This window comes from Vicia villosa, unplaced genomic scaffold (genome assembly GCF_029867415.1).
Source record: "Vicia villosa cultivar HV-30 ecotype Madison, WI unplaced genomic scaffold, Vvil1.0 ctg.000406F_1_1, whole genome shotgun sequence".
Classification (NCBI taxonomy): Eukaryota; Viridiplantae; Streptophyta; class Magnoliopsida; order Fabales; family Fabaceae; genus Vicia; species Vicia villosa.
The window spans coordinates 159,041-184,032 of NW_026705184.1; the positions used below are offsets into that span (position 1 = coordinate 159,041).

Below are 24,992 nucleotides of genomic sequence, written 5' to 3' on the forward strand. Positions count from 1 at the left end.
TATGCAATATCTATAGAGTTTTTGATTTTGTGGAATACTCAGTATTATGCAATTTAATAGAATGCAGTAAACAGAACCAAATAACTATTACAAGAATCACTTATTAAACTAAAATAAATAAATAAATAAATAAATAAGAATTAAAACAAAAAAAAAAAAAAAAAACTGCATTCCGACAACAAGTTAAAGCTAAAATGACATTTCAAAACTTGTAATATATAATATATTACAAATTGTGGAAAAGCCAGATACAAAAATGAACAAAAGATAATGAGATTATTAGGAAATAAAAGAGAGAGATAGAAAAATATAAGTATAGATGAATTTGAGTATTACGTGTAACAACTATATTCACATATGAATGAATACACTTTTTTGGATGAAATGAAAGAAATTGATAAGGAGTATCTCACTCTTTGTCTCTTCTACACAAAATTTCCTTTAAAGCACAGATAGCTAGAGAGAAGCCACATTCTTTATTTATTTTTTCTTTAAATGCATATGGAGAAAAGTAAGAGTAGAGGTGTGAGAAAAGGTGCATGGACATATGAAGAAGACAAACTTCTCAAAGCTTGTATTGACAAGTATGGTGAAGGAAAATGGCATTTAGTTCCACAAAGAGCAGGTATACTATAATGTTGATTATTATATATACTTAGCATATATATTGTATTTTGGGTTATGTGTATTTTTAATTTAATATATTTTCCTGGTAAAAAACAAAAACTATATAATATTATTTAGTATAATCTTTTTATATATTATTTTGTTAAAATATTGATTCCATGCATTTGGCAGGATTGAATAGGTGCAGAAAAAGTTGTAGATTGAGATGGTTAAATTATTTAAACCCCACCATCAACAGAGAAAATTTTTCTGAGGATGAAGTTGATATGATTCTAAGGTTACACAAACTCTTAGGGAACAGGTAAATATGTTGTCAAGGCCAAATTGTAATTTAATTATATATATTTTATAAAATTTAGTCAAATTCTATGTGCCAGAATATCATAGTTATGCTACTCTATCATACTATAAATAGTTTATGCTTACTATAAAATTGTTTTGAAATATTACTTTTTTTTCCTAGTTATATTAAGCACTATACTTGTATTAGTATAATTTCCATATCTTTCTGTTTATAATTATGATATATTGATAAACATTAATTATTTGAGAAAAATAATTTAATAAAATATCATTATATTTATATATTTAATCTTTATGATCAATGAGTCAATAAGAGAAAGAAATATTTTTATATTCTTTTTTTCTTAGATAAGTATTTCAGATGTTATACTAACAGTAATATATATGACTCATAATATAGATGGACACTAATTGCTGCAAGGCTTCCTGGTAGAACATCTAATGATGTGAAGAATTATTGGCACACACACTTACGAAAGAAGATGATTTCAAGAAAATTAGAAGAAAAGAAAGAAAAGAAGAAACCAAATGAAACCATGAAAGCTCATGAAATTATTAAACCTCAACCACGAACATTTTTATCTCATTCACCTCGGTTGAATGGTAAACATATTGAGAAACCAATAGTGGCAGTTTCAACTAAAGATGCAAGTGTTGCGAAAGATGGTAACTTCGATACTATGCTGCCAATTAATGATAATGGAGATCATGCTATGTGGTGGGAAAGTTTGTTGAACTTGAGAAATGATAAAATTGGCTCATGCTCTTTACTACAAGAAGAGGGAAATTCTATTTTAGAGTTACCAAATATTGAGAATTTTTTTTATTGGAGGTCCCAGTAATGTAGGAGATTGTTATTGGGATTCTAATATTTGTGAATTTCTCTTTTAGATTTTTTAAATTAGAATTTAAATTTTATTGTGCAACAACGATACAATTAAATTTAGGTTTAATATATTTTTAATCTCGAATGTTAAATTTGAGGTTTATTTTAATCCACTTACATAAAAAAAAGTTAATATTGGTTCTATAACTATTCAAAATATTATAATATTAGTCTTTTTTTGTCTAATTAGTGACGAATTTTACGATTGATTATTGAGTATTTTTGTCGTTAATAAGATAAAAAAGACTAACATGATACGTTTTGAAGAGTTAATGGACTAATAAGAATATTTTTTTAAGTTAATAGATCAAATTATGAACCTTAGGATGAATATATGAGACAAAAAAAATATTAAACCTTAATTTTCTGTTCAAATAAATTTATTTATCTTAGATTTATCTGTATTTGTATTTTTTTCCAACCAAAGAGATTATATTAAATTTAGAAATCGCTCATAGGCTAAATTACTCTCAGGGTTCTTTAAGTTATTTAATTGTAACATGTTGGTCCTTTAAGTTTTTTTTGTAACAATTTGGTCCTTTTGGATGATTTCTGCCTTCTTTTTCTCTCATTTTAAACATTTAGAAATGTTGATTGTTACATTTTTGGTTGCACTTCGTCATTTTTATACCACTCAAAATAATTGCATCCACAATTAGCACATTTTCTTTGTTAAAAAAGGATAATAGTGCACAAATTTGATAACATAAAGGACCTAGTTGTAGTGAAAATAACATGAAGGACCAAACTGTTATTATTAAATAACTTAAAGGACTCTGGGAGTAATTTAGCCTTGCTCATATAAGGTCTTATTAGATTGTCAATCTAGATTTTATTTTTATCTTGAATTGCTTTTTGGGCCAATATATGAGTCATTATATTACTATCGCTATGAATATGGATATGGATTCGTTTTTAAAGTCCATTAGGGTTTTTTTTTTTAATATTATTTATCATCCTTCTAGTATGAGTTCAATTTTCTAGAAACGACGAGCTAATATAATTTTTTCCCGTTTATTATTTTTATTATATTACCAAACTCTATCGATCTAAGCTAATGTTCGTTAGCGTTTTAGCTTTTTAGGATCCAAATTTTCATCGTTTTCCATAGGGGAGAACTATTCGCTATGACCTATTATATCATAGTTGAAATAAAACATGAGAGTATTTTTATATATAAAATCAATCCAAGTAGTCCATTCCTTCACACTCCTTATATTTTTCATTGATTTTCCCAATAACAGATTTTTTAAATGTCTTTGTAGTATTCTTGTATGCCACTTTCATCCCAGACATAGAAGTGGGAGTGTTCTTCAATTTGTTGATTAGATGTTTCATTCTTGATATTGTTATGGTGACCTTAACTAGATCTTGTTTTGGTATTGGTCATCAGTGATTTCCCCCAATGAGCGTGTTTATAGGTATTTTAAAGGATTGAAGGGTAAAAGATCCTAACGAGATCCATGCTAGATTTAGTTCTTTTACTTTTTGCTAGCCTTCTTTGATCTTCCATGGAGAGGAAGGAGAACAAGCCCTAAAAAATCATAAGAGATAGAGGAAGAAGATGTGGTGATGGGGAGAGATCACCGCTACGTAACGAGAACACGAAGAGGAAGAAGGCGAGAAAAGAAACTGCACATGCTAGAGAGCGAAAAAATAAAAAACCAACAAAGAAACCAAATTATAGCAACCATGTGAAACCCATGATAAAAAATGGCACTAACTCAAGCTATAACAATTTTAGGGAGAAAAGGAGAAGGGCCACCACACAAGAAAAAGCAACTGAAAAGACTCAATCACTATAAATTATTAGGCGTTTCTTGAAACATAATCTTGGATCGATGCTTTTTTATTTTAGAAATAATCAATTTTTATTTTCTTATTTATATTTGATAGAATAATTACTACTACAGATATTACATTTTATGACAATGCTTCTTACCAAACAAAAAAATCGAGGTAAATATCCTACACACGCTGTAACTTTTTTTTCCCAAAAAAATTTAATCCCTCGGCTATCTACTAAAATCGAGGGGTATGACAATAATGGTACAAACTTTGAATCTCAGTAACTTAAATATTTTGATTTTCTTTCTTTAAAAGTGACACCTTTCTTTTTATTTTCATTTTTATGCAATATTAAATAATCTATTCCATCGGTTTCTCTAATAACCAAGGGGTATGATACCTAGAATTTATTATAAAAAGATTTGTTCACTCAGATTTATCATAAACCTAACTCAAATATACAACTGCTCCATACATGTAAACATGATTCTTTGGAATGAATTGCTAGATAGCAAAATTATTTGATTATGTATTGTTGTTCTTCTAATACCAACCTTTAACAAATCATCTTTTTGTTCTTGCAATCTATCTCACATAATGATGTTGTTGTTGTTGTTGTTGTGTTGTTATTTTGAAATAACTCCCCAATGTTGTCATTCAAAAAAATAATTATGTAATATATTACTTTCTTCGGTTGACAATATTAAAAAATTTATTCTCATTAACACTGCAATTTATTTTGAATATAGTCCTTTGTTCGATTATTGCAACACGAAAAGAAATGTAATGATATATAAAAAAAATTTAAAAAGGAAACAATACTTGTTTTTTTTTTTCATTCAACATTTTTTTGCAATGTAATCTATTATCTCGATCGGTTAGAAACCGAAGGGAAACATCCCTATTTTAGTTTATTTTTTATTTAAAAAGAACCAACATTTATCCACGGTTTTAAGGCAAAACATAGGGTAAAAGTAAGTGAGTTTTTGTCTCAAAATATTTTTAGCGTTCATTTATATTAAAATTAAAGAAGCATAAAAAATTCTCTATAATAGATGGATTGTAAGAACAAGATAATATTTTGATTTAAGGTTGATTTTCTTTCATAATCTCTTATCATATAAAAAAATATTTATTTTATTTATCTAACTCTTTTTATGTTTTATGTCAGGAACAAGTGGATGCAATATATAAAATTTACTCTTCCCCAAGATTCAATGAAACAAAAGATTCAATAAAACAAGGATCTAATATTTGATCTTCAGTAACAATGATGATGAATCCGATTCAAGATTAGTTACATGTTTTTATTTATAGATTGAAAAGAAAACAATGTAAAATAAGAAACTTTGTATAATAATAAAATAAAGAATATATATATATATATATATATATATATATATATATATATATATATATATATATTTCCCGATTATTCTAATAATCGAGAGGTAGAGTGGTGCCTTTAAATAACATGAATTAGTAGTTGTTGGAGATCAAATTAACTTCAAGTGAAATCTTTTTTACTCGATAAAATTAAAATCGAGAGATAAAGTGGCACAATTTTTATAACATCTTTCGTTATCTCGTTTGTGAAACCGATGTTACGACTCATATCCCATCGAAGTTAAATGTATTATTTCTATTAGTGAATATGTTTTTTTTTTTGGTATAATATATTCATCTGTATTCGTCGCCTTTCATATTTACTGACACTATTTTCTAAATCAAATATTACTTATTTATTCACAAAAAAATAAAATATAATTTAGTTTTCAAAACCATTTTATAGATAAAAAAATTTAAAAAATTTTACAAATTTAATTTTGTAATATGATTTGAAAACTAAAAAAGATATAATTTTTTTATTATTATTCCCTTTTATTTTACAGAATAAAGGCTTATATTATGTATTTAGTTTTTTTACTTACCAAAAGTTTAGATCAATTGTATTACGAGGGATAACACTCAAAGAAAAATTCACATCACTTTGAAGTTATATACTCCATGGCTTTTATTATAAGCAGTTTTAATATTTTCTCGCTTATTAAAAAAAATATAAGAATTGTTATATAAAATAAAAGATTTTTAAAAAGTTTACAAAATTATTTTTAATTAATGATATCAAAAAAAGAAATTTAAAGAATCAAAGAAAAATTATTGTATATACTTACAGATATAATAAAAATATATAATATTTATTGTTACTATTTAATTTAATATAATTTGTTTTCCAAAATTATTTACTTTAATATAATTTGTTTTGCAAAATTATTTAATTTATTGACACTGTTCTTCCACTCATGTTCTATCAATGTGTGTCGATGTCACTATTGTCTTTTTCCATTGACTACGGCCAAGATGGACAATTGAAAACCCACTCACAAACTTACAATTATTATATAAATGTCATTAATGAAAAATACGTCTCCCTTGTTTTATCAATTTTCAGAAAGAAAAAAAATACAACAATCGACGTACATAGTTACAAAACTTGAATTAGCTCTTTATCTTTTATGGTTTTCAGAAAACAGATATTTAAAAGTAATTTTCAAATTTTAAATTGACGTTTCAAATAAGTTTTTTGTTTTGTTTTTATTTGTAAAAAATCGAAATATAGATTTTGAAACACCAGTCCAACATGTCGTTAATAGTCTCTACATCAACAACATCATAAAAAACAATCATAAAATGGACAATTATCTTTTAACAATAATTAAAGTTAGAATATGACCTGCACAACATGGACATAAAATATTTAATTTTTAATTTAAATCTCATTTTTCTTTATTTTTTATTTACATATAAACGAGAGTTTTTATTATTATAATTGAATTTAAATAAATATTAAATTTTTCCAATTTGATATTAATTTCTTCTAAGGATACAGGTAGAAGCCTTAAAGGCTAATGTGTAACACAATAAACAACACAATAATTTTATCAAAATAGAAATAAAATATATAAATGTTAATATATTTAAATAATGAGATTTATTAAAATGAGGATAGATAGCACAAAATTTAGTTTTTACAAATTGAATTAACCTAAGATAAAATTCTAATAATCCATGTTGTTTAAAAAATTAAAATTAGAATAAAATTCAAAATATTTTGCATTAACACCTAGTCTCTGTAACTCAAAACACTACCCTTCCATGAGTAGCATGTGTATATCATTATGAATGACAATTTTAAAAGTATAATGCAAATTTTTTATCTTCTCTTTTATCTTTTCTTAGTGATATAGTTAGTTTGTTGCAAACTTTCTAACTATAAATACCTCATTTGCCTTATCAATGTATGTCTCAATTATTTTAAAAAAAAAATTATCTCACTTATTACTTTTGATATTTTAATTCCTCGATTTAAAAATTATTTGAAAGTCAAGTAACCTAATAAATTGGTATCTAAAACATTGATTTCATCCTTAGCTTCCATCGATAGCAAATGAAAGGACAACTTCCAATCAATTTCTAGACAATTTAGTATTGTTCATAGGAGAACACTATAATAGATGGTGTTCACAAATGGAAGTAATTTTTAGATTTTAAGAAGTCCTTGAAATCACGAATGGTGGTTTCTTGACATTAGAAACAAATTATACTGAGGTGCAAAGAACTGCTTATCGTGAATTTAGCATGAAAGATGAGAAAAGCTTATTCTTGATCCATCACTGTGTGGGTTCAAACGTCTTTGAGAAGATAATTAAGTACGAAATGACAAAGGGTGTGTGGGATAAATTCAAGAAGTTGTATGAAGCAGATAAGAAGTTGAAGAAGGTCAAGCTACAATCTTTTAGGAAAAATATCAAGAAGTTGATTGAAGCAGATAAGAAATTGCATAATTCTTTTTAAGATTGATGTTGTTGACTAATAAAATGAAATCGCATGACACAGATGTGTAAGGGAATTATTTATCAACCATATATGGATCCCCCATTATTTCTTACTTAGGGGTAGATCCCACACCTATCATATATCCTCCACCAAGTGGAAAGATGTCAACCTTTTAGCTTCAAATGTTAGTGATTTTTAGACTAGATTGTGAAAGGGTTTTGGAAGAAAGTGGGAAATGATCTCCTGAACTCTTTTTGGGACGGAACTACCATTTTTAGTGTTTGATTCCTTAAGCTTTTCAATATCTATAGTTAGGATGGTAGGACTATTGTTGAGGTTGGGATTTAGGTAAATGTGATGTTTATTTAAGATCTTAGATAGATGAGGTATTTTTTTATGAGCTCGAGAAGGTTAATAATCTTTAGATTGTAATTTATTATGTGTCCCCCTTACAGGACCTTTTTGAATTGTGTTTGAGACATGAAAGATGGTGGTGTGTTTATGTTTCCTCAACATGCATCACTCTTCTAGAGTTGAACTCTCTATATCTCCTCAGAGGTTGGGATTTGGATTGATGAGGTGTTTATTTGTGATCTTAGATGAAATACGTTTATTTTTGTACATGAATGGGAGATTATCAATATTCTTATGAATGTCATCATGTGTCTCCTTCTCATCACTATTTGTAAGTTTCAATCGTTTAAAGGTGCATAACAAGAGAAGCTGTTGAGTTCTGTTTAAACTATTTGTCAGAAGAAGACTTTATGAGAATTCCAAAGTCTCGTCATGATGGCAGATATGATGGTAGGGGTACTCAAGGTTTAAATGTTAACTTAATGACTCAGGATGTTGTTCTTCAAGCACATTTGTATATATTGAATAATGTTGATGAAGTTCAACCTTACTTATTTTCTCACAAAAGACACCAAGGAAAAATACCCCCGAATGAGTGACAAGTGGTTGTTGAAAGAGCATAACAAGAATTTCATAAATTGGTTTAATGAAAATATTTTTAATAATGGTAGTGCATCCGAGAAAATTAAATGGATAGTATACCTGACTAAATTTAATTTCGTAAATTGGACTGAATACAACATTTGTAAACTTTCCTTTTATAAAAAATCAAAAGATGACTTAGTACAATGAAAAATAGTGAGGTTATGGTTGAGGTCAAATTCATGTACTTATATAGTTCCAAATATAAGAATCCTATTTTGGCATCTAGATTGTATTTTGGGGTCATTGAGAAGATTTGGGAGATTGATTATGTTATATTCAAAGTTTTTTTATTTAAATGCAAGTAATCGGTAGTAACATTGGTGTACAAACTGATTATTTAGGATTCACACCCGTTGACCTTGGCAAGGCAACTTATATGACTGAATATTCATCATGGCATCCCAAGAAAAACAAGTGTTTTATGTCACTAACTCTTGTAACAAAAGATAGTCAATTATTCTCCACGAAAAACACATTTCTCATAGTGATGGAAATCAATATTTAGATTTTGATATTTTTGAAACTCCTTCGTTTGTAATACATGTGCTTACTTCATATGAAGAAGTTGATACAAATGATGTGCAAGCTATTCGTTATGATCACGAAGAAGGCATATGAGAAAACTAATAAGAAAAAAATTTATTGTTTATTCATAATTTATTGTTTGTCACCCGAATACGACTTGTCACATTAAATATCTTGTTTACTTTAAAATAATGAATATAGTGCTCAATAATTTTGTATGTTGGTTGTTTTATTGATTGATGTATTAAATGTATGTCATTTTGGTGACATTTTTTGGTTTTGATGTAATACATATTTTTGGTACATAATAGTTGTCAATTTGGTTTTGACTCATAAATGTATTATTATAATGTTTCTGATCTGTTCTGATTCACAAATATATAGGTTATAATAATGAGATTTTTGTAAAATAAAAAATATATATTTTAAAAATAAAAATATTTCATCACTATTGGTTCTTTCAACAAGTGTAAAACAATTGTCTCCCAACTCCTTGATATCATTCATGGACCACTTAGTCATCCTTTTTACCAAATTAGGTTTGAAAAGAAATTGTTTTATCGTATAATATCAATTATGGTATGTGCAAGGAAATAATGCCTCAACATTCACAAATACAATACTAAAGAAGTGTAATATTTTCAATCTCTTGGTAGCGGGTCACAGGACTAACTAAAGCCATGGAAATAAATTATAGTATTAGATTATAATTAATGTTTCCCTCTTTGACAAGGACGTCACTCACTTCTTCTATTAACATCTAGATAGATGAATAAATTTTCCCTAGTCATGGGTGTGACATGTCTAGGGTTTGGAGAGGGCAAACTTTTGTTGTGTGAAGGCTTTGTTTCTTTCCATTGTCCACTTGAATGGTATCTCCTTCCTCAAGAGTGTGTAGAACTAAAGTATGTGATAGTAAGATCTTGAGATGAACTTGCTGACAACGTTAAACATCCCATTCGGGTTCATTATCCTTTTCTTCATGAAGGGAGTGTCCATATTGACTATCAAATCACACTTATCTAGGTTAGCCTCAATTTATCTTTATATATGTGAGGTAGAATCCTAGGAAATTTTGAGCTTTCACTCTGAAGGTCAAATTCTCCATATTGAGCCTTATATTTTATATTGTACAATTGGAAGTATTTGAATAAGTTGGTAATATGGCTTTCATGTATCTGTTTTTCACTTAATTGACTATCATGCCCTTCATATATATCTCCAACATCGTCAATCTCTTCCTCGAATATTTTTTCACCATCCTATGACATGTTGCACCTGCATTTGTCAAACTAAAAGACATCATATTGTACTTGTATTTGGCCTATTTCACGAAGGTTGTCTTCTTGATTTTTCTCATGCATGGAAATATAATATGTCTGGAGTAACCATCCATTAACGATAACAACTTGTACCCTGCAAAGTTGTTCAACATTTTTTCAATGCTAGGAAGATGGTATGAATCTTTGGGGCATGCCGTGATGAATTTAGTATAATCGACGCACATATATACCTCATTTAATAGATGATTTATTGACTAACAACTCGTTAGATATCCAATCAGTATACTTCAACTTTAATATAAAAGGTTTCTATAGGAATCTATTGATAGTGTTTATGGTAGCTTCATGCTTTTCTAGTGACTTACGACGTCTTCTTTAGACGGCATACTAACAGAAGGGGTTAATATGCAGTTAGTCACAAGTAAAACTAGGATCCATATCTAACATATCCTTAGAGGAAGCAACAAACATATTAGCATTGCCTTTAAGGCATTTGACGAGTTCGTTCTCCGCATAATTGGATAGATTACCTCCAGTATTTAGTGTTCTGTCGTGTTATCGTCAATTTGGACGAATATAAAAGTGAGACCAAGAACCGACCTCAAAATCTTTATTCTAACCATTATGGGGAGATGCTCCTATGAGCCGTTTCATACATTCATTCACCAATTCGAAAATTTCATATAACCCACACATTCATTTATCTTTCCCATCCCTTATTCTATATGCCAGCACTCCTCTCCCTAACTGGGAATTTTATGTGCTCCTTGTTCAAACCATTCGATTTCAAGACATCGTTTTAATTCAAATTTCATAAAACATCAGGATATTATTCTCCAAATTTATGTTTCATACTACAATATTGATTTTGAGTGTACACATTTTCTACCAGGACTGACAGACACGTTAAACACCACAATTGCATCAGTGGCGAAGCCGGAAAAGTTGTAAAGCCTGGGCAAAAATTTAAATACCGCAAATTCATTGAATATCCGGAGCATACTCATTCATTTGTTTCCTAAGACCCGGATCACGCACAATCTCGTTTGGATTAAGTTCATTAATCACATTATTAGGTAGTGATTGTACTTCGAGCGTCTATTATTCATGTACGGATGAAACTATTCACGTTACTATTCATGAACAATATTAGTAGTCACCAAATTTGGTTAATACAGTGTAAAAACTTGGTTAATGTTGTAATGAAGTTGGTTAATGCAACATCCAGGTATTAAAAATAATTTTTAGCAATCACCAAACTTGGTTAATGCAGTGTAAAAACTTGGTTAATGCAGTAATAAGGTTGGTTAATGCAACATCCAAGTATTAAAAATAATTTTTAGCAGTCATCAAATTTGGATAATGCAATGTAAAAACTTGGTTAATGCAGTAATGAAGTTGGTTAATGCACGTTGAGGTATTAAAAATAAACGTCCGTACATGAATAGTATTCGTCCGTACATAAATAGTATTCGTCCGTACATGAATAATGTCGTCCGTACATGAACAGTGTCGTCCGTACATACAGCGTTCTGTGTAAGAATAGCATTTCTGTTTTTTAAATGTTGGAATTATAAAATTTGAAAAGTATTTTTACATTTTTGAAGGACTTATGAAAAATTAAAAAGGTATGAAAAAATTCTTTTGGTTTTTCATCAACATCAAGTCCATTCCTCTCTAAATACTAATATGCAAACTTATTGATGCTGACATGATTAATTCGGTTGTTAGAAAACATTAACTGACAACTTCATAAATAGCAATGCATTCATAAAATTCATCCTATATAGTATTAGTAGGGAAATGGCAAGTGGTAAAAAGGAAAAAGACATGAAAGTTGTGTTGTTTTCCTTCAATTGGAAATAACAAGAAAACAGCAAAGATATTGGAAGTTTTTGGGCACTGACAGGATCTGAAATTTGAACAATTATTATATGAACATGGGCCAATTGAATAAGAGACACCATAGAAGAAAACAGTGTATCATTATTAAAATACTCTTACTTCAATTATCATTAAAATGAACGTATACTTCATATTTGTGCATGCACTTTTTCACTTTTGCGCTTATTATCTTAATTTGATTTTTATTTGGATTACCTTGGACTAATTAATCATCATTAATTTTTTTTAAAGTCTAACGCAAGGCTTTTCAATAAAAATATTAATCATCACTATAATTATTGTTAATCTAATTTGAAAGTTCCACCTCAAAATTTCAATTTTAATAAAATGTATTTAATTGAGATTTCAAAATATTTTAGGAGATTTTTTACGATAATTTTTTATGTGAACACTCAAGTACTCTTCAATTTAGTTGGATATCCATATTTTCTATTAGTCACTTAGTATAATTTAATGTTACATCCCTTTTTATTTTTATTTTATTTTAAAATAAATTAAAATTATAAAAGAATTTATACTAAAAATATTGATATATACCAAAGAATTTATCCTTTTTTATATAATTTTAAATTATTATTTTTATTTAATTTAAAAAAGTTTTTGCGTATTCAATTACTAAAAATTTAAAAAGTTTGGTGGTATTAAGAATAATTTTATTTTTTATGATTCATTTATTAAAAATTATTGGACTTAGGTGATTTGAGTAGAAAAATGATGAAAAATAGACTTAAGTGATTTGAATATTATATATATATATATATATATATATATATATATATATATATATATATATATATATGAGAAGGGATATTTTTACTTCAAGACTGTAAGTGTAGAAGAATAACTCCAAATCTTAACCTTTGATTTTCTTTAATCTAACGATTTTAATTAATTTTTTTAATAAAAAAATATTTCTAAAAATAATTTTATTAAATAATTAATTAAAATCATTAGATTAATAAAAATCAATGATTAAGATATAGAGTAGCTCTTAGACACTTATTCTTTGAAAAAATATACCGCTCTTTTATTTATATACCCAAATTTAAGTTTAAAGGTTTGTTGGGATCACAAAAGAAAGGAGGTAAAAAGAAGGTGAAAAAAAAAAAGAAACTCTAAGAAGAAAAAGATAGTGGAAAGTGAAAGAATTTTTTAATTGTTTAGTATAAGAAAAAGTAAAATTGTTTAGTATAAGAAAAAGTAAAATGAAAGGAAAAAAATGTAAAATTAAAGAAAATATGTTTATAGATTGACAAAATAACCTAAACAATCTTCATTAATTTTATTTTATTTTTTTTTTTAAGCAACTTATATTGATGAGAACAAAAATTCACGAAACAAGATTACAAAAGAGGCTAAAGTTCCGGGAGGAAATTAACCACCAATTGAAACCTAACTTAAGTAAAATAAACGGTTTTTGTCAAACTCATAAAAGTTGTAACTGGTATGGAGAATATTTTCAATAAAAAACCACCTCCAAATGAGAGTTTTACGATTCCACACAACATCGCGAGAATTTCACACTAAGTTCTTAAAAATAATACCGTTCTTAAAGAGCCGTATACTCCAAATAATTGCCAACCAAACACCCCACCTTTTCTTTACTAACTTTCTTGGATTTAGAAAAAGAACTCCATCTCCAAAAACTCTCCTTAAAATCCACCTCTTTATAATTAGACATTCCAATCCAAAAAGCCACTTATTTCCATACCTCATCCGTCTTACGACACAAGAAGAAAAGATGGGCGGGAGATTCTAAGTAATCATCACAAAAAACACAACCGAGATTGGAATTAGAAGATAACATATCTCGATTATTTGTTAAAAGTTAAAATTATGCAAAACTTTTTATATTTAAATTAAACCAAAAAAAATAACAATTTTTTAACCTTATAATTTCTAACCATTTTTTTATTTTTGTAATAGTACCAAACTGAACTATCCACCCACTTTCTTTTCCTCTTGTATTTTGGATAATTTCTAAAAAATGAAGAGCATTGCAGGCATATGAACTATTCTAAAACAATGAACGGTACATAAGGCAAAATTTTCAAATTTGTGAAAAAATACTTAAGAAACTAGGGATATTCATGTTCTAAGAGAAAAGGGCATTTTCTCTACACAATAGTGACTCAATATTTTTCTACACAATAGTGACTCAATATTTCTCTACACAATAATATAGTGACTCAGTGAACATAAAACAAAAGTATCACAAGAAAATATATGAAAACGAAATAGACATAGATTGGTCCATGTGTCGTTGTTTATTAAGCGTGTAATTATGACAGTTGTATTTTCACTGCATCCAAAAACGAAGAAGCATGTAGAAACCGAATACGTGTACACAGGTAGACCCTCCCAAGTTAGCATTTATGTTCATCAATCATGCAAGTCCCACATATCATCACATCTCATGTATAAACAATCATCATTAATGTTGCATAAATGATTGATTTCATTATTAGTAATATAATATAATATTACCAGTCATTTTCGTTGGAATTTCTACAAATAGAAGTCAAAGGATGCATGGATCTGTATGAATAAATTATGTGGATAATAGACATACACGTTGAGGGCTTCCGAAGCAATTTGACACGTGATTCAAATTTATTTTCATCTCCAAGTGAAAAAGCAAGATTAAAAAAAAAAAATCTTAAAAGTGTTCATTTGTAGTTTTTATTGAGCATATTAGAGAGGTTTAACATTGGACTTTTCCAACTTTAAACGGAATATGCAAGGGTAATAGGAGGCATACACTTTTACTTAATTAGTTAATAATGGTAAAAAAAAACTTTAATTCATACACGTATTCTACAACTAAACTAAAGTTAACTTCATATTCTTACACATGACTTTTCAAAAACTTCTACATAATTAAATAATAGAAGAAAAAAAACCTTAATTCATAAACGTATTTTACGACTAAACTAAAGTTAACTTCATATTCTTACACATGACTCTTGAAAAGTTTGAAACAACTTTAATAAGAATAATCTACTAATATTTTATATAAGACATATGTTTTAAATTTTTTTCATTTTCAAAATAATGATTAATTGTATTGATTTCCATATTAAAACGAATACTTAATTATATCAAAGATGTTGGCGACGAAATTGAAGAAGATAAAAGAACACTTATATCATCATGTCAATCTGCCTTCACACTAAAGAGGAAAATGTTTGATGGGGTGCTAGTCATCAATGAAAAAGTGGATTTTGCTAGAAGGAATAATAATGTATGTTACTAAAGGTGGACTTCGAGAAGGCATACGAGTGTGTGTGTGAGACTACCTTGTATACATCTAGAGAAGAATGAGATTTAGTTATAGATGGGAGGGGTGGATGGAAGCGTTCAAGTAGCATGTTATAGTTAATGGTAGTCTAACAATAGATTTTCAAGCTTTGAGAGGTTTGTGCTAGGGAAACCCCATGTTACCATTCCATTTTCTCCCTACAGTTGAAGGTTTGGCAATACTAGTGTACAATTCTATTCAATTGGGATAGTTCTAATTGTTCAAAGTTACTGAGGATGTCAACTTTTTGAACTATTATAATTTGCTTACCACATTATATTAATGGGCGGGCGATCGGGGAAAAATCTATGGAGCATCAAGGAGATTTCGCGTGGTTTTGAGCTGGTTTAAGGCTTACGTGTGAACTTTTTCTATAGCAAACTTATAGGCATTAATTTGAAGGATATTTTTACGCAAGCAACTTCCACATTCCTGTCTTACGGCATTGGTTCCATTCCATTATAAAGACAAAAAATAACTCTACTTGTCAGTTCCTCTATAGTAGATATCAAATGTAAGAAAGTAATGTTATTTTAGGATTTTCGCGCTTACAACATAAAGTGTGAGATCAAGGTTAAAACAACTCTAATTTTGAACGTAGTGTAGCGGGGAAAATCTGAGATCGAAGCCATAGGATTGACTCGATTCAATATTTCAGTGAAAGTCGCCACCGCGCTTTAGTTTTTCCAAAGGAAAAGGGAAAAGAACGAAGAAAACCCAAAGTTTGTTTTTAAAACAAAAAGAAGAGATCTTAGGTACGGATGTTGATTATACAAGGGGAAGGTTTTAAGCACCCCTCATATTTGTGGTACTCCACAGGAACCTTTTTGAAAATCTGTGTGGTGTGCGTGCTAAAAAAGGGTTTGTTTTATTTTTAAAATAAGCTCGGCAAAGCATTAAGCCTTGTGCCTACATACCTCCTCGGTGCAATGGAGAAGTCAGAGCTAATGTAGTTCCGCTTAAAAGGGATAAACACTTTATCGTCGTCGGAGAGAAATACTCAGCCATTGATCTTGAGCATGAGAACAAATGAGTTCTTTGCATCGCAAATGAAAGAAGGGCTCCAACTCGGACAGAAATCAACGAGTATGCCACTAGCTCTCTTACGCGGAAAAGATCCTGTTATATCAATCAATTTCAAAATCGTGGGGTATCTCCACTCGTTTCAACAATTAGTCATGTCTAAACTTTTGAAGAAAAGGCCACTAAGGGCAAAAGATATTTTTATAGAAAGGTTTTAAAAAAGTTGCAAACATAAGAAGGTTTTGTAAAAAGGGAGAAGATTTTGAAAATCTAAGAATGGGGCAAGAGACGAAGAGGCTACCCTAGTGCGTAAAATAAAAGCTAAGGAAAAGAACGGTCTAACCGGAAAAAAAGCCAACACTTGACATTAAGAGCCAAGGTAGATTTCCCATCCTTTGGAATATCGACATGTAACCAACACATTACTTGGGGATCCAGATGAACTTATTATCTTTAGCACCACTTTGTTTTAAGCACATTAAAATTCTGACGAAAATCGGGCAGAGTAACGGCTGTTTTCGGGTAAAATCCTTATATCAATGCCTTGGAACTAACCATCAAGGACTTTCAAGGAAATACCTGCATACACAAACGGACAACAATCCAATGCCAGACAGACAGAATAACAACAGAGTAACAATATCATAACAGGGTCCAGAGGTACTAAGTCCATAAGTCCGAATCTCCAAAATGCTCAGGATAGTAACCGATAGTCCAAGAGAGAACCTTAAGAGTTTTTTAGATTTTGGTTGTTTATTAGTGTTTTAGCATAAAAATAAAGTATGGTCCAAGTGGACTAAAAGAAAATAGCAGAAACATAAACAATACGTCCAAATGGACAAAGAAAAAATAGCGGAATATAAATGTCCAAATGGACAAAGAGAAAATGGCGGAAACATAAACATGATGAAATGATAAAATAAAGCGATAAAGCGAGAAATATAAAGAGCAATATAATAAAATGCGGAAATTAAAGTCAATTGTTAGATGTTAAAGATAACCATCTTGAAACTTGTCAAGTATGTTATCAAAGTTAGTAATAAAGATCGATGGTGAGTGAAGGATGTTCTCGGATTTAAATTCAATGGACATTTATCAGAAGCTTGATAAAATCATAGCGACTACACGATAAACCTCCATAAGTCTTAAATCAACCGCATACAATTCTCTTCCATGTTTGATATTTTTTGATTCGGGACACGAAATATTGTGCTATGTTAAGCAGATCACCAAGTGATTTATGTAGAAATCACCCTACAGCGAGGTCGGTCAAAACTTTATGTGCTAATGCATGCGAGAGAAGCGATATGTAGATCACTCTCCGAAAGCAATACCGCACGAAAATAAAAATAGGGATCGATCTAGTCTTTACCAAGAATCCATAAGAATTCTCAAGGCATTAAGACTTTCATCGATCAAAATAAAAAGAAATAAAAGATGGAACCACATTCAAAAGCTCATTTCATCCATAATTTCAATCACTTAATATTGCGGATTTGGATTCTCATCCTACGACGCCCTAAGTCCATTGAAATTAGAGAGATTGTGATTCAAAGAAAATATCAAAAGAATGGAGTAGAAGAAGAGTTAGAACCAAAAACAAGTCAAAAACCACAAAACAAGCATTCTGCCTTACTGAAATCGATTTCCCTCTGTAGGAAATCGATTTCCTGCCTGGAGACTTCAAAATCAGGCGCAAAAATAGAGTGGAAATCGATTTTCCTCTGGAGGAAATCAATTTCCTGCGCACAGTTTTCAAAAAAACAGCATTATGAACTATAAAACTTAATTTAGACAAACATACAAACACCTTATGATCACATATCCATTGGAGCACAAATTTTCCATCAATTCACCATCAAATAGGACCAATATAGCATCAAAGATGCATTGAACACAAGCAACAAAGATCTACATCTTAGAGTTTAGAATTTTACCACTTCTTGAACAAAATGTTGGAGTAGCTTCAAGAACAAGCACAAAATAAGTAGATCATTCAAAATTGGAGATGAACAAACAAAGAAAAGAGTGAAATGTAGGAGGTTTAGTTCAAAACTAGTAAGATTCAATGTGAATCTCACTAATTCTATGAAAATGAACTTTGGGTGAGGGTTTTGGAAAGGGTGAGAAATGAATTTGCAAGAACTTTTTTGGCTCTCCAAGCTTGAGAAATGAGGGTGTAGAGACCTCTATTTATAGGATGGGAGCAAGATTAGTGGCAATTTGGTCTTTTTGCTTTTGGTTAATTAACTTGTGTTTAATTGGTGTTTAAATGGTATTTAAATGGTAAAATGGTAAAATGGGGTTTAAGTGGGTTTAACGAAGGGAATTAATTTGGTGAGGTGGAAAATTGGTAAAATGACAAAAATGATCAAAGAAAATAGGTGCCAAAATGATGTCACACTTCCCTTCTTATTATTATTATTTTTGAATTTCGCCCCAAGGAAATCGATTTCCCCTATGGGTAAATCGATTTCCATCTTCAAATTTTCAAAAGTTTTTCTTCTTACACTGCTTTGATTTTTGCCCGAACTTTTACCTGTAAAATATAAACAAAAGAGACAAAATACATATTTTTTTTTTGGATTTTGGTTAGTATAAAAAAAATTAGACAAATATAAATGTTTGGTGGATCCCTTCAAAGACAAAATGATACCTCAAGATTATGATCTTGATTGATGATTGAAATGTAAATGATGTATGATCTTAGGGTCAAAAATTGAGGTATGACACGTAGTACATAGAAACCTAATAAACTCAAAATGTGATTACAACTTCCTAGTCAAAACTAACTCCCAACAACATTATTGTCAATAGTACTTGGGATTTTTCTAAGTCTTCTACCAATATTCCCCTCTCTATTCAAGTGTGTATTAGTAATTGTCACATCCCTTTCAATCTTCATCCAGAACAGAGATGTTGGAACCTCTCTACTAATGGTGATTTATCCCTTAAGATTGCTTACGACTTTAAATATCATAGTGGCATTCGAAAGGAGTGGTGGAGCTAGATTTGGACCAAGTAAATTCTTCCGTCAAGTCTTTTACTGTTTGGAGGCTTCTTCATAACAAGTTTCCTACGGATGACCAATGGAAAAGAAGAAGGTTCTCGTTCCCTTCTAGATACGATCTTTGTGGTTTAGTTGAGGGAATGGAAATCCATTTGTTCTTTGACAATCGTTATGCTTCGAAGCTTTGGAGTCGGTTGAAGAATATACACAATATCTCTTCCTCTATTCTTAGTTGGTCAGATATTTGGAACATTTTATGCAAAGAAGGTGTTGATCATTGCAAAGTGATTTCTAAAGTAGCAATCATTTTCATTTTCCACTCGATTTGGAAGGCTCGAAACATGATTATATTTAATGTAACTTTAACGCTTATTTCTTCTTTAATTTTTTTATTATGTTTGATGTCTCTACTGCTGGTAATACAGTGTGTATTGGTTCCCATCTTAGTATGCACAATTTTGTGATTCTTAAGAGATTTAAGGTTATATTCCGGCCCTTGAGAGCTCCAAATATTTTTAAGGTAATATGGCAGCCTCCTCCAAGGAATTAGATAAAGTTAAATTGTGATGGAGCTTCCACCTCTCCTTCGAGATTCTAAGCCAGTGGGGCCATTGAATGAGACAATGGCAGTTGTTTTTTAGGAGCTTTTTTAGGTGTCTTGAATTCTCTCATTGTCGAACTTTCAGGTGCGCGCTATGCTAGCAATTGAATTCACTTTTGAGAAGAATTGACACAATGTTTGGTTTGAAACGGACTCGACAATGGTGGTTAAAACATTCAATCCCCTGTACACTACTACAAAAGCGCTTTCAACCTGGAACGTGAAATACATTTTACCTCGGCTAAAGAAGCGAGGTAACAAAGGGAGTCATGAAAAGTAACGACTTATTACCCCGATTTTTAAAACACCGAGGGATAAATTTATTTGCGCATGGGTTCGAACCCCATCATCTGCACCGTTATTATTTACAAAACTAACGCCTTATATATATCGGTTTGTCAATAAAACTGAGGTGTATGTTAGATTGTTTTTTTTAATTAAAACTCGTTACATTGTTTAAATAGAAAATTAATAAAATAATTTGTTTACAAACTAAAATGTTTGCCCAGAATACTACATTGTTTACATAGAACAATAAAAAAAATTAATTTGTCCATGAAGATCATATATTGGATCTTCAAATCCTTGATATTCTGGGCTAGATCAAATGTTGGGTGCCAAAATATTTTCTATTGCTTTTCCATGCATTTGTTTCTGATATAAAAAAAAAGAGTTAGATAAGTAAATGATTTTATGTTCAAATAAATATTTAAGAACACAAATCTTAAACCCAAATATTTTTCTACTCTTGCAATCCATCATAGAGAACTCTTCATTGCAAATAATATTGCAAACCTTAAAGTGGAGGATGTAGATAGTTTCAAGCACTTCAAGATGTTTCATTATCAATTTTTGATATTCATAATGCTTTTTTAATGGAAGTTTTTTATGTTTCACGCGGATCACTAATGATAGTGTCTCGAGTATTGATAGTCATGAAATGGACGACAAGGATTTGTTTAAGGACAATGATCAATATCCTTAATTATAATTCTAAATTATCCCCTCGGTTTTGTTATAAATCGAGGTGAAAAAGTTTTTTTTTTTTACATTACATTGTTTACAAATAATATTAAAAGAAAATATTACAACAAATTCAGATTCTTGGAGAACAAATATTTGCTATAAGGAGTTATATGTTCCAAACATTGGAAAATGCTATATGGATGGAATGCATCCAACTTCTAAAGGAGATATGTCTTTCAACCATTAGAAAATATTTGTCTGCACTTGCAATCCATCATAGAGAACTTTATCAAGCTTCTTAAGTTTCAAGGTTTCATTATTTTGCAATTCATCCCAAAGAATAATGTATACGAGTTAGGATTAGGGTAAAATCGATTTAAGGAGTGTTTTATAGTAAAATTTGATTATTTTATCCCTCGGTTATTAAGAAAAATGACGTAATAGATCATTAAGTTTACAAATAAATAAAATAATAAAAAGAAATATTCCTAAGTTTTTTTCCCTCGCGGTTTTAAGAAAATTCGAGGTAAGTTGTGGATTTATTTCTAAAACATGGCGTGCTTTGGAATCATATCACTAGAATAGCAATGATCATCCATATCCTTCTTTTGGATTTTCAAGGAGGATTTTAAGCTATTTAAACAATATACTTATTTTCAACGTCTCATTTCCAACTCTTTGTGTCTTCAAACCTAGTTTTAAAGTCTTTTCTTATCTTCAAAATGGATAAAAAAATTTGTTCGTTATCAATGAAAATTTTGTTGATTTAGATGAGTTGAAAGCAAAGGTTTTAATCTAAGGAAAACTATTTCCAGAAAATAAGTTGAATGGTTACATTGACATTCTTCATAGCCCCGTCTATATTAATCTCGTTAAAGAGTTCTGGGTAAAAGCCTATGTTGTGCCAACTAGTAATGTTGTCGAGGTATTTTGTCCTTTGTCAATGGCTCTCCTATCACCATTACTCCATCACTTATTGCTCAGACAATAAACTATGAAGAGGAATGTAGTTGTGTTGAACATTATAGATTCAACCATGTCTACTCAATCCACCTTCACCTAATTTATGCCAACAAAGATAAGCCCACCAGTCCTGCTACTCTACTCCCAATTGCAAAAGTTTGGTTTCAACTTCTATTGTCAAATCTCCGTCCAAGAGCAAGACTACTAGAAACAGTTACTTGGGATGAAAAACATCTCTTGTACTTCCTTACCCGGATAGTTAGAGTTAATCTTCTTCTTACCATTTTTAACTTCTTAAAGGAAATGATAATCATCTCTTGGGAGGAAATGACTTTCCTCATACCATATTGAAGAGTTCTTTCCAAAATTTTCACTCAGTTAAAGATAATTAATAGGGATAATGTTGAAGTTGAATGGAGTCAGAAGTTTGAATATATGGAATAGTTATTTGCTTTCCTGTTTTTTTATTATCAATCAAATATTTCCTTCTCTATTATTGTCCACTCTTGTTTATTTATATAACAAAGATTTTGAGCATTACTAATTAACAAAGAAAAACATAGAATCATGAAAGGTGTCAAGTGAGATACCGTTGAAAAAACTTTAAATGAACGAATAGGAATTTGAAACGAGATCCTTTATAGGTACATTCTCTCACTTTTTTAAAAGTACGAGATAAGAGATTTATTTATTTTTATGTATAAAAGATGGTGCTCAATTATAGCTATATTAATTAGGTTTTTAAGAAAACTGAGGGAATATGTTGTTTATTTTCTTAAAAAAATCAAACATTACGCTTCCAGAACCTATACTCTTGGTTTTTATCATGTTCAAGGAGAAAGTAATGTCATAAAAAGTGTTATTTGTAGTAGTGATATATAGTTCATTGGTTGATTATAAATGAATGGATTAATTGTATTAATTTAGTCTCTCAGTAGAATTTTGTAGTTTCTCGTATTTTCATAAAAGAGAATAGTTGTGCAGATACTCTTACTAATTTAAGATTAACTTTGACTAATACTACTCATTTTACCTCTACACCTTAGTTTATAAGGACATATTTTATAAAGAATTGGCTTGATTTGTCTTTCTTTAAATTTAGTTCTTCTTGAGAGGGTTTTGGTTTAACCCCCTCTCTCTTTGTGTTTTTTTTAATATTATGAACTTATTAAAAAAAACACTCAAAATTCAAAAATAAAAAAATGAAAATAAGACTTCTTAAATTCCTCTCAAATCAAACGATTTTTCCCTAGAATTAAAGAAGAAATATAATAGGCTAAAATATATTGTCTTGGTTAAACTACTGCAGGAAATGCATTTAAAACGGTTGAGAAACATATATAATCCCGCAGGACCAGACGTTGTTATATAGCGTGTAGTAGTAAATAGGAAAGTGCACGCTCTTTAACAACAGTTATTCCTAATAACCATTGTGATATTATATGTGAATAAATATCAATCGTATCATACCAGAATCACCACTACATCGTTTTTGAATTGTTATCAAAACTTGTATTATAAGTATACACAATAAATTTGAATAGCTCGAGCTATGCAATCTTTCCAACTTCCAAAGAGAATGGAAAAAGTATAGAATTAAAGAAACAATAATGAGCATCTTTGGTTTTTAAATTTTCAAGAGAAGAAGATGAAGAATCAGAAGGAACAATATAAAAGCGGAAGAACCAAAACATAAAAACAACTCCATTCAAAGGAATCCACATGTGTTATTCTGCTCAAGCTACCAACAATACTGAGAATCCAAATGTTGTTGTAGAGGATGTTGTGGTGCAAAACCAACATGAACCTCAAGATGTTGATCTCAGGGTGAGAAGAAGAAGAAAAAGAAGAAAAAGAAGGTTGAGGCAAATAATTGATTTTTTTATTCTGATTCTGATGATGAGGCCCACTATGATTGATCGAATTTTATCTCAGCGAGATGGTTTAGATATGATAATGGTTTTTTATTATATAATGAAAGTTTTTTTAATGAAGTTTTAATCTTTCTGTTTAATTGTCTTAAGGTTATCAACTTAAACTATCAACTTAAACTATCAGCTTAAACTACCAATTGGATAAACTAACAAACAAATAATTGTAATTAAAAATTCAACACTTTGCAATGAACTTACTCGTAAGAAACCGTCTTTTAGTTGTATTCCTGTCAAGTCACTGCATCTTCAACTACTACATTTCATAACAAAGTAAATATTAAACATAAAGCAGATAAGAATCATTGTAAAATTTTCAAATTTCAAACCCTACTTCAACTATTGTATTTCATAACAAAGTAAATATTAAACATGTAGGAGATAAGAAAATAGAACAACTTCAAATTTTCAGAAAATCTCTCTGAGTTCAATTTGTTCTTTAAATTCTTGTTCTTCTTTTTTTAATCTTCATACGTAACCTTCAAATAGCCCACAACTTCAAACTCTGACTTCATATTACTCTCATCTTCATTTCCCAATTTTTCTCTCATGTATTCATCCCATATGAACAAATTGCATGTTTCATCACTCCTCCAAAATGGACATCTCTAAAAAAGCCTTCATTTATTTTGTCCCTTCTTGCATTGGTACGAAATCATACGACTATCACAACCATAAAAATTTCCAGATCTTAATTTTACAGTGGAAGAAGACATAGTAAAACCTTTGGATGAGTTTGTCTTCAAATGCGACATTTGAAACGAAATTGAATAACAATGAGTATGGGTGTTCTTGTCTTCTTCCTGACGATGTCGACGGCGTTGATGTAAGAGTTTGTTTCTTTTTTAGTTGAAAAATGGATACTTAGTGTTTAACATATATAAAGAAACGCCAATGTGTAACAACAGTTTTATAAAGGAGCCATAGTGATTTACCTATTATTTTTTAATTAAATATAAATAAAATTGAATAGGCGCGTATTAATGTAAAATGAATTAACTATTTAAAGAACTTGGGGGTCGAACCTTAGAAAGCTGGGTTATA

At 29.6% G+C, this 24,992-nt stretch overlaps 1 protein-coding gene across 1 annotated transcript; it reads left to right on the forward strand.

Moving 5' to 3' along the window:
• Positions 1-495: 495 nt before the first annotated feature.
• Positions 496-1,772, forward strand: LOC131627866 (transcription factor MYB1-like). Its single transcript, XM_058898727.1, has 3 exons — positions 496-625; positions 799-928; positions 1,331-1,772. Exons 1-3 carry the CDS (start codon positions 496-498, stop codon positions 1,770-1,772), a joined length of 702 nt encoding a protein of 233 aa, XP_058754710.1.
• Positions 1,773-24,992: the final 23,220 nt, after the last annotated feature.